The sequence below is a fragment of the Phoxinus phoxinus genome (genome assembly GCF_949152265.1).
Source record: "Phoxinus phoxinus genome assembly, chromosome: 2".
Classification (NCBI taxonomy): domain Eukaryota; kingdom Metazoa; phylum Chordata; class Actinopteri; order Cypriniformes; family Leuciscidae; genus Phoxinus; species Phoxinus phoxinus.
Window position 1 is genome coordinate 15,418,000 of NC_136877.1, and position 12,254 is coordinate 15,430,253.

General features: G+C 39.6%; 1 protein-coding gene across 1 annotated transcript in view; it reads right to left on the reverse strand.

The window, feature by feature from the left end:
* The window catches only part of col25a1 (collagen type XXV alpha 1 chain), a 421,615-nt gene that overhangs the window by 102,883 nt on the left and 306,478 nt on the right, over positions 1-12,254 (reverse strand). Inside the window, exon 11 of the mRNA XM_079599773.1 lies at positions 10,741-10,767. Within this exon, the coding sequence (XP_079455899.1) occupies positions 10,741-10,767 (27 nt within the window). The remainder of the gene's footprint in view (positions 1-10,740; positions 10,768-12,254) is intronic.

Consider the following 12,254-nt stretch of genomic DNA (forward strand, 5'->3'; position numbering starts at 1 on the left):
GGTAGTTATAAAGCATTTAGTAGTGGTCAGTTAACTATTTTTGTGAGCTCATCTAAAGTGAGGAATATTTATGCCTTGTAAAACATTTACAAATGAGATTTAAAGGCTGTTAATATTTCTATATTCTGTATCACAGTGTTTAGAAGATAAATGAGCCTTTAAATCTCCTTTGTAAATGCTTTATAATGCATAACTAGTCCTCACTTTAGATGATCTCACAAAAATAGTTAACTGACCACTACTAAATGCTTTATAACTACCTGAATTTACTACATTTACTTACAATTTTTAAGTGATACATGAATCAATGACAACTCCCAAATAACTGGTTTGTAAATAATGCTATACTTCATTTAGAAATGATAAATTGATAATTAATAAAGTATGACAATACAATTATTAAACACATTATAGATATGATTATAAATCAAGAATAAAGCATTTATAGCTGTATTTATAAACTGCTTATTAATGTCTATTAATGCTTTATAAATTATGAACTAACTGTTTACTAATGCTTAATTGATGATAAATAGCGTGCAGCTATTTTAAAGTGTTACCTAAATTGATTATGCAGTGACATTGCTCTGAGTGTGTGTGTGACAGTGATTCATTTGCATACATGTCGGTCAGCACGGCATCGCACGTCAAGTTCGTAGAGAACTTTATTCAGTCCATTTTAAATTCTGATTTTGGCCATCTCTCAAATGGGTCAAACCAAAGATATTACCTCAGAAGTTCATGTAAATGTACTATAAATCCACACTCATTCAAGGATGTGCATTTATTGCATGGACGGAGAACACACTGACACCTGCAGAATTTAATCTAACGGTACTTTTTATTTAACACTAAAAAGTTAAATAAGCATATATATCTGTTCCGTGAGAGCAACGATACCACAGAACAAGTGTAGTCTATATATCTATAGAAATGTTTAAATCTGAAAATTCCAAAAAGCAATGAAATCCATGAGTGCATGTTCACAGAGGAAAACAACTGAAATACAGCGCTCGTTGTTCTCTCGATACTCGACAACAACGGAATCCAAGGGTGTGGGCGAAGGTATAATGCCTATGCGTGTATTAAATTGTATGAAATAATCCCGAAATGATCACCAACTGGCCTACAATGCCTTTGGGGAACTCTAGTTGCTCACTTCTACGAGTATGCGTTGTAGCTGGTCAAACCCTCAGTGCCCACTCCCAGCATTCTAGGGCCAATTCCTCCAAAGTATGCCCCATCCCCAGAGCCAGAGCCCATGCCCTCTACAAACTTAGAGCCCACTCTTGCCATGGAGCGAGAACCAGCCCACCATGTCCATTTACATTACGTTTACATTTATTAATTTAGCAGACACTTTTGTCCAAAGCGACTTACAAATGAGAACAATAGAAGCGGTTAAACTAATAGTAGGACGACAAAATTTACCCTTCTCAGTTTTAATCTAACGCATTACACATATTTTTTTTATTTATTTTTTTATAAATAGAATAGAAGAGAAAGTGTAAGTATTTCTGGATCAAGTGCTGCCGAAAAATATGCGTCTTCAGCCTTTTTTTTTTAAATGGCTACGGACTCAGCAGCTCTGATTGCGTTAGGCAGATCATTCCACTAGCAGGGAACAGTCATGGTAAAAGGTCAGAGAAATAAATTTTGTGCCTCTTTAAGGTGGCATCACAAGATGACGTTCGCTGAGCGCAAGTTTCTGGATGGCACATAAGTCTGAAGTATTGAGTTTAGGTAAAAGGGAGCAGAGCCAGTGGTTGTTCTGTAGGCAAACGTTAGTGACTTGAATTTAATGCGTGCTGCAACTGGCAACCAGTGCAATTTTGTGAGGAGAGGAGTGACCACTCTCGTTAAAGACCACTCTAGCTGCAGCATTCTGGATCAGTTGCAGAGGTTTGACCAAGCAAGTTGGAAGACCAGCCAGGAGAGCATTACAATAGTCCAGTCTGGATAGAACAAGCGCTTGGACAAGGAGTTGTGTAGCATGCTCTGATAGGAAGGGCCTGATCCTCCTAATGTTGTACAAAGCAATTCTGCATGACTGGGCAGTTCTAGAAATGTGGTCTGTGAAGTTCAATTGATCATCAATTACAACTCCAAGGTTCCTGGCTGACCTTGATGGAGTTATGGATGACGAGCCTAGCTGAATGGTGAAGTTGTAATGAAGTGTTTGGTTGGCCATTTCAGGACCAGAGCCTACCGTGATGGAGTCAGAGCCTGTCAACCATGTCCATTCCAAGCCTCTTAGTCTCTGCAGGCTCCACCTGGCTTCCTGGCTCCTTCATCTCCGTTGGTTTGCCCAGGCTCCTAGCTCCTTTTTCTTTGTTGCTTCCTTTGCCGGTTCCTGCCCGGCTTCCTGTTCCACTGGTTCCATCTGGCTACTTCACTTCGCCTCCACCTCTGCTGGTTCTGCCCTGCTTACTGGCTTTGCCTTCTCTGCTGGTCTTGTCCAGTTCCATGGCATCACCTCCTTCGTTGGCTTTGGCAAGTTTTCTGGCCCCGCCTCCTCTGCTGACTTTGTCCTGTTTCGTGGTTCCTCCTCATTCACTAGCTCCACCTAGTTTCCTGGCTCCACCTATTTTCCTGGCTCCACCTAATTCACCTGATCTGGCTCTCCTCAGCCCTCAGCTCAACCTGCATAACCACGGTTTTCTGGCCAGGCCATTACACCGCAGTCGAATGACTCTTGGCCATAGTCCAGGGCTTACAAAATTCCTGCTCCACCATGCCACCACTGAGCCTATAATTGCGCCTCAGCCCTTCTACCCGTCGGTTTTTTATCGTAGTTCATTGCTCCACCTACTCCACTGTGGTCAGTCATCCTCCAGCTTCACTGAGGTCCCTCATCCCTCTGGCTCTGCCTTGGTTTTTTCTATGTCACTTTCTCACCTGAAAACAGTTGGACTGAGTGGCAAAACATCATGCAACTTGGCTGACTCTAAAGGGGAAAACTGCAAAAAATGGGAGTAAGTTAAATGATTGAAATTAATCAAAAGCAATTGGACTTGACATTGATCCTTACAACTTAGCAAAGAAGCAGTAGTCCATGGACATTGACATGTTTCCAGGAATAGGGTTTCCTGACATTTATGTACCTGATTTTGATGGAAAAGAAATACGCAAAGACTGAATGCTTTCTCTGACAACAGATAAAGACAACACTATAAATACAATATAATTATTTCTAAATCAAGAGGATCACTTATAACACTATCTAACCATAACCTTTTGTAGAACACAATGCTCATTATCATGTTTTTTTAAATCAATGCGGTAACACTTTACATGAAGGGGTGTGCATAAGACTGACATGGCACCTTCATAATCATGACATGACACATGTCATGAATATGAAGGAGGTTTTATGCATGTTTATGACAACTGTCATAAAGTGTAATTCGCTCAATTATGACATTTTTTATGCAAATATGACATTGTTTGCGATGTCTTTGTTATGACAACTTGACATAAACCAATACATCATAACCTGTCAGTGTCTTTGTCATGACAACTTGACATTACCAAGAATAACCTGTCATAAATATGTCATAGACATGACATAGCAGATTAATGATCAAACTTAAGAAACCACTTAGATTTATGGATTGAATTTGTCTTTAAAATAACATTTCTGACACAGTTATAATGGCCTCATGACAGCCAATGTCAAAACCAACCACATGGCCGTTTAATGTAATGTTAACCCATAAAGCTAAGTGGTTTCTTAAGTTTGATAATTAATCTGCTATGTCATGTTTATGACATATTTATGACAATTTATGTTGTCTTGGTATTGTCAAGTTGTTATGTCAAGTTGTCATAGCAAAGACATCTCAAACAATGTCATATTTGCATTAAAATGTCATAATTGAGCGAATGACACTTAATGACAGTTGTCATTAGCATTCATAAAATCCCCCTTCATATTCATGACATATGTCATGTCATGATTATGAAGGTGTCATGTCAGTCTTATGCACACCCCTTCAAGTAAAGTGTTACCATAAAGGCTAACAAAAATGTTTATAATGAATAAGACTGTCACAACACAGAAGGGATCAGACAGATGGTGTGAAGATATTCCAAAGTTAATTAAACAGAACTGAGTAGACACTACACACAACAGGTGATTTGGTGAGCTAGATGATCTGGGACTTAGCTGACGATGAACACTGTTGATGAGACGGGTAACAGGACATCCAAGACGGCAGACCATGAACTGAAGACGAAGATTCCAATGCTGACGATAAACAGGCAAGAGGTATCACAGGTAGTACGGGTAGAGTCTGTGACGAGACCAGACAGAAAACTGAAGTGAGTGCAGGCTAGATATACTGGTGGTTAATGATGGTGAACAGGTGCAGGTGATTAGAACTCCGGTGATTGTGTACAAGTGGGCGGAACAGGTGCAGATGGTTGAGTGGATGGTGTGAGTGACTCCGTGACAGTACCCCCTACTCCACGGAGATGCCGACGACGGGGGCGCCCTCGACCTCTGGGTGCCGGACGATCAGGAGAAACTGGGTTAGCAAGGTGGGGTCCAGGACATCATGTCTGGCGACCCAGGAACGCTCCTCTGGACCATAGCCCTCCCAGTCGATGAGATATTTGAGGCACATCCCGTGTCGTAGGGATTCAAGGATTGTGTTGACCCGGTAGATGGTGTCGTCTTCGGCGATGTCTGGAGGAGGAGGTACGCTATCTTTGCCATCACCGGGTTCTGTGGAGGGAGATAAAGGGTCAGTGTAAGGCTTAAGGAGTGACACATGGAATGAAGGTGAGATCCTGAAGTGTGGGGGGAGTTCCAGACGATATGTGACATCGTTGTTCTGCCTCTGCACCTTGAAGGGACCCATGTAGTGGGGACTCAGCTTCCGGCAGGGCAGGTGGAGACGGATGTCCCGAATGGACAGCCACACCAACTGTAAGGCCGGTTGTAGACTGACAAAGGGAGTTCTTAGCGTACTCCGCCCAGGGGAGGAACCGGCTCCAGCTGTCCTGGTTCTGGTGGCAATATGACCTCAGGTACCCCCCGATCTCTTGGATCTTCCGTTCAGTCTGGCCATTGGTCTGAGGGTGATATCCGGAGGAGAGACTGATGGTGATGCCGAGGAGCCTGAAGAATGCTTGCCAGAAACGGGAGATGAATTGGGGACCTCTATCAGAGACAATGTCTTCTGGGAGACCAAATTACAAAATACATACTGACATAGAGTCTCTGCAGCCTCCAAGGCAGTAGGGAGTTCCTTGAGGGGAACGAGCTTACAGGATTTGGAGAACCGGTCAACAATGACGAAAATGCAAGTGTAAGAGTTTAAATGAGGAAGATCTGTCATGAAATCGATTCCCAGATGGGACCAGGGACGGTTGGGTATGGGTAGTGGCATGAGTTTTCCTTCTGGGAGTCTACGGGGAGTGTTGCTGATGGCACAGACTGAAGCAATCCATGCCACCAATCCATGCAATCCAAGCAGCAATCCATGACTTTTATGAAGTCGAACCTTGTGAAGAACAAAGCCCATAGAGCTTGACGAGGGTTGAGTCGTTTGGCTTCTCTCAGATATTCAAGGTTCTGGTGATCCATGATGACCTTGAATGGGTGAGTTGCTCCCTCCAGTCAGTGTATCCACTCCTCTAAAGCCAGCTTGATCGTGAGGAGTTCACTAGTGGATCGTGAAGTTGCATCCACGGGCGTCCCAGGATTATGTCAGCGGTCGATCCTTCCAGCATTATAATTGTGATCTGCTCCATGTGCAGATTGCCTATGCAGAGCGTCAGAGTGGGTGAGAAGTGGCAGATGCGACCACGCCCCAGTGGTTTTCCCAGGATGGAGTGAATCTCTAGATCTTGGGGACTGCGTTTCCTCTTGATGTTGAGCCTCTTGAGGAGATTGTGAGAGATGATGAAGTTCCCCGCTGAGCCGGAACATTGTATATGTTTATACAAACATATATATTTGTATGAATATATACAGTGTTTCAAACCAGAGAGATGATTTTGGGACGGTTAGAGGCTGCTAGAGTGCGAAAGGTTACTGCATATTGACTGACTGATTCTGTACCTTGATGAAGATTAAACAGTTGATCGTGAACGGAGAGGTTTGAACAGAAGTGGGTTGTCCGAAAACTTCCTTCATTTGATCAGTGAATCCTGATAATGAGACGGCAGAGGGCGGAAGGTGGTGGTGGAAGTGAGTCTCGAATGGCGTTTGCCAATTTGACAAACGGGTCCGTGCTTGTGCTCTCGGTGTTCTGCATGATGCGGTCTGGTCTTCTGTCACAACACAGAAGGGATCAGACAGATGGTCTTAATATGCCAAAGCTTATTAGACAGAACTGAGTAGACACGACACACAACAGGTGATTTGGTGAGCTAGATGATCTGGGACTTAGTTGACGATGAACACGGGTGATGAGACGGGTAACAGGACATCCAAGACGGTAGACCATGAACTGAAGACGAAGATTCCAATGCTGACGATACACAGGCAAGAGGTATTACAGGTAGTACGGGTAGAGTCTCTGAGACAATGCATAAGATTTACAATGAATAACACAACATCTCTTTACCATATTAGATGCTTTTTTGCTGCATTCAAGCTGAACATTATTGGTGCCTTCTTTCTGCCACTTAGTGGGTGTAACCGCAGTGACATCATGTGCATACCCTCTTTACAAGTCCAGTCTTGATGTTTTCCTGACAAGTGTTTAAAAAAAAGTTTGATGGGTTGGAAAAGGGTGAAACAGACCATACCTGATGCCTCATATAATTTAATGTGCCTGCAAAGTAGCACATTATTCTCATTCTACTGTATGTTTTGCATCTTGTATATAGTACAGGTTAAGCACTTGAACAGCTTGAAAACATTCAGTAAATCTTTTTCTTATGTTAGTTTGTTGACTATGCTGTAAAAAAAAAAAAAATCTAAAAATGACGGATCGTTTTGCTAGAGAAGACCCTTAAAGGGGAAATTAAGCAGTCAATCAAGTTTACATGATTTACAAGATGGATTTCCACTATAATCAACAATTATATAAGAAACATGACAAATGTAAACATATAAAAGAAAAAAGAAAAAACTTTATATCTTTTGCGGTCAGGGCACCACCATTGTGCAGTATTCTAACCTGTGACGACACGGGGTTGGTTGGCTTTAAAGGCTCTGGGCAGTGAAAGACAGAGATAGAAAAATATAGAGATAGTGAACGACAGAGATAGCGAAAGGCAAAGATAATGAAATAGACAATGAAAGATAGAGATAGTGAAAGACAAAGATAGCAAAAGACAGAGGTAACGTTAACCCTCTGGGGAGCAAAAACGCGCCGACGCGTTTTCCTCGGTTTTTTTTCACATAGCAGCAAAATAGACTTAAAATACTCCCGTCATTAAGAAATATGAAAAAATAAACTGTTAAATGTCTTCTTATTTATGGGTTCACTTAAAATCGAAATAAAACATTGTGCTTTTGTAAAATAAAGAAACAGGGTGTGCTTTCTGCCTCTCCGTCTCTGTGAACTTTTTTTCTAGTGCACGTCTGTAAACTTCAACAAAATTCAGCGAATACTATTCACTCAGACATGAGCTATATATCTCTATAATCATTTAAGTGTGTAGTTTTAAACTATATAATTCAAAACTAAAACAAATATTCTCTGTTTATGTAATCTATATAAAAAGAGCGAGAGATCAGCCGTTCTCATTATCGTTCTGGCAGCTCATTACTCTGCTAATTTGACACGCCCATGGAGAGCGCGCACTATTCAAACGCAGATGATCTGAAGCAACACATGCAAACCAGTCAACGCCCACAACAGCTGGATAACTGCAGCCTCCTTTACGTTGAGGCGCTGTGAGGAAAAATAATACCGTGATAATCCTGGAAATTTTACCTCAAACGTGCTGGAGTAGCCTAACAACGGGTCCAGCTGCAGATCAGTCAGTGCTTTGTTCTAATCGCGATATGAAATGGTGTCTGCAAACCGCAAAAGACTGTTTAAATTTGAATCGCGTTTCTGTGTTTGAATGAATCCACGGCATAGATGCATGCTGTTGTTTACTACAGCTCGCGCTTGTCTGTGTGTGAATGAATTAACCCTTAGTTTAGCTTTTAGCAAACTATCTATATTGCCTACTGAGATGTGTAAAAATCGACTGAATACGTTGAAATAAAATTTCTTTGTATAAGCAACATATTAAACTGCAAATTAACATTTATGCCCTAATATATATTATAAAAGACGATATGTTACAGACGAAATATGAAAGACAACATTTAGTTTTGGATAGATTATTTGGATAGGTTTGGATTCGATTATTTGGATAGATTAAGTTTTTACTGCCACATCAAAACCTAATTTACAAGGTGCAAACAAAATCTTAAAAGGTCAATATAAGCCTTCTCTTTAAATTATTTGTGTGTTTTATTAGTGAAAATTTTGGGGAGAGGATAGCCTACATATTCCAAAACTTTCTGAAAATACGAATGAGAATTAACTGCACAATTACTAGAAATGTTTACCTTGGATATTATACAATTTGCAATCATACACAGTTTGTGGAAAAATAAACTTTTTTTCAAGATGTTTCCAACTCTGAACCAATTCTGTAGAACTGTTTATTGTAGTATATATATATATATATATATATATATATATATATATATATGTATATGTATGTGTGTGTGTTGTCTTTGCATTCTTTCTTGTGGCTCAGTGACACCTGAATGAAAGGCTCATTAGTATGCAGCATTAGCAGGTCTTTGTCTTCTCAGGTGTGAATTAGGACATTATTCATGACCTTGTTGGATCATTCACGCTCACCTGCCTTTCCAAACAAAAAGTGTCTTATTTAAATCAATCTATTGTTTAATGTGAACGATTAGCCCGGATGATTTTCCGATCATTTTGAAGTAAAAACTCTAGGCGACAACATCCATTAGTCAAAAGTATTGTGGGAATATGTGAAGTTGGTCGTATGTGGTCTTATATCAGAAATTTTAAGTTTGAGTTTTTGGAATAACCATGCATAAATAATATTCTCTCAAAAATGCAAACATGTACATACATGTTGCTCACATATTATGATAGCCATGTTCGTGCTAAATAGAGTGTAATTACACCTTTGCCATTAATATGTTTATAAGCAACTGAAAAAAAGACAAATATCAGGGCATGTCAAAACATCTCAAGGACCCCAAAAACACATTGGTCCCCAGAGGGTTAAGTTAGTGGAAGAGACAGTGAACATTGTTCGCGGTGTCTGCCATCATATTCCTGTCCCTTGTCAACACCATGTAAGTTAGCATGTATTTCTTGTTACGTTACTGCATAAGGTTAACCTTATCGGTCCATTCGGCAGCGGTTAAAGCTAGCTTGACTTATCAGCTATTGATGGGATGCTCCACTGTCTCCGCTCTGACATCCTTCAGGGAAAGCATTGCCACTTCCAACACGTCTACCTCCCAGCACAGCATGGTAAATGTGCATGCCATGGTGATGCAGAATTGACCACGCAATACATGGTCAAGATCAGCCTCTTGATAGCAGATGGACTCTGACACGGTGGGCATCGCAGTACAACAGCCACACTGACACCAGGTAGCGTTGCCAACTCGCTCTTCGCCCCAAACTACCACCGGCTGTTCGACATAACGACGTACCACTGCTCGGTTCCCATGCCGTATCGGCTCAAAGGCATATGCAATGGGACACACGGGCTCAACAGGTCATTCAAGTTCGTCTTCCTCAATTTCAAATCAAGTGCGTATTCACTCCGGTCCAGGAATGCTTCACTCTCTTCACTCACCAACGGAACCAACCAACCCCGTTACGTAGGCTGTTACGTACCCGTTACGTACGTCACTCCAAAATGGCGACTCGCTAGCTAGATTGCTAGCTAGAAATTACGAAAATAATTTTGTCATATCTGTGGTTTTAACAACTTTTTAAAATAAAATTTTAGGCAAGGTGATTTTTCTAATTTATGTAGCTTAGTCTTTTGCGTAGAGGCTCCGGCGTAGGTCCGACGCATAAGTATAAATCAGCTTTTAATCGTCGGCAGGGGTCGTGTGGAGCCCTTTGAAACTGCCTAAGTATGGATTTTTGACCATCAAAAATGGATTATGCTGATACCCATTCATTAGCATTAAATGGAGAAAATATTTTCTTCACAAACCTTAATTCCTCTTTGGGTAAGGAAATAAAGTCATGTACATCTTAGATGGTCTTGGGGTGAGTAAAAAGTCAGGATATTTATTTTATTTATTTGAACTATTCCTTTAATATATTTTAAAATTTAGTGTTTTCCTGAGAGGCAAAGCTGAATTTTCGCCAGACACTAGGGTTCAGTGTCAAAAGATCCTTTATAAATTATTTTAATATGCTCAGTTGATGCTTAAGTATAATTTCTTATTATTATGTACGTTGAAAATTGCACTGCTTAATATATTTAAGATTTTTAATAATTTTATGGAAATCGTGAAACGATTTTCATGATTTTTTGAATAATAAAAAGTTTATAATAACAGCAATTATTTGAGATATCAACATTTGTAACCATCTAAAAGGCTTTATTGTCACTGATCAATTCAATGCGTACTAAATAAAATGATTAATAATAAAATAAAATAAAAGTTTAATTCTTATTGTAAACTTAGTTTCACAATTATTTGATATTCTTAGGCAGAAACAGGCTTCCATGATCTGTAAAACAGAAGCTTCATCTGTACAGTACCTTCTGTCCAGGAGGGCCCTCAGGTCCCTGGAAAGAGAAAATGACAAAAATGAGTTAAAACGCACCAACTAAATCAGAGCAATTATAAATATGATGGAACAATCTTCTGCACTGCAGTGTACTTTAACCTAACCTTTTCTGCTATTGTCACTATTGTAACAATTCAATGAGGCCTGAATTATGAAAAGTGTTGATATTGATATTGAAATAATATTCTGATTATATTCCAAATCTTATTTCTTTGTAAACCATACCACATTGTGATTTTTAAATATATGATAAACTGAGCATAAGAAAATGGCAGGCATTTGAAACATATCCAAAAAATAAAGCCTTTTCTTTGTCTGATTGATTCAAGCATCGACCAAAACATTTGTTGGCGTCTGTACACTGGCAGGCAAAGGAGCCAGCCTTATGCAAATTACGGTTCAAATCTTCCCCCGGTTAAGGACAACAAAGCATTACCATAAAATATATATTACATTGTTATGTAAAATAATAATCACACCAGGCCATAAAAGAAAAGAACAATGCAATACCTAGATTTGCCCTCAGATTTTTGGCCAGGTGACAGAGGTGGAAAATAGGCATAAAAGCACACTACAGGGCTTTCCCCTCAACTGTGAAAGGGCACCATGCCTCCTTGTAAACAGTGCCAAAATATATGGTAATTTTTTTACCAGTCACTGTTTTTTTTTTCTTTGGAAGGCTCGTAACAGCATCAAATATTAGACTTGTCTGCTGTAACAGCATCAAATATTAGACTTGTCTGCTATATTTGATGCCTGGAGCAAAGAGATCTAATATAGAGTTAGTCAAATGTTTGGGACTGTGTGTTATTTTGATGCCATTAGCTAAACAACATGGCAAGGGCACCATTTTCCTTGTGCACCAGCAACATTGATGTCTTTAATCAAAGTATGCATCTTCAAAAATAAAAGTCTAATAAATAAAACTCATCCCCTTTGCTGCAACATGCTTATGAATCATGCTGTATCCTGCAAGGGTATAAGTAATGCTTTAGGGAGCATGTTAACTCCATTGATTCATTTATTAAAGTGATGGATCAATGGAGAAATTGTCACATACACTGAAAAAAATGGGTGTAGGATTTCCTTTGAAACTATTTTCTCTCAATTTCCCCAAATAATTACAAAGAAATGGTTAGTAACACATTTAATTAAATATTAAAGTAGAAAAACTGAAATGGTATTTTCATATAAAACATACTCCAATCATCTTTGTTTTATTTACAACTAAGAAAAATATAACAGTGTACTGTAGAAGCTGAGAACTTAAAGACTGTCTGTAGACTTTGGCCAATCTCTGTTGATTGAAGAGGCATAAAGAAGGAAACTTCAAACATCATAATATTATAAAAGTACAGAAAAAATAATTATTAGACTATATATTTATTGTAAAACATGGCCAAAGATGCCCATCAAGTAAGTGCTTGTTAACATAGACCAACAAGTATAAAACAGCACAGATGAAACACAAGTATACATCCTATG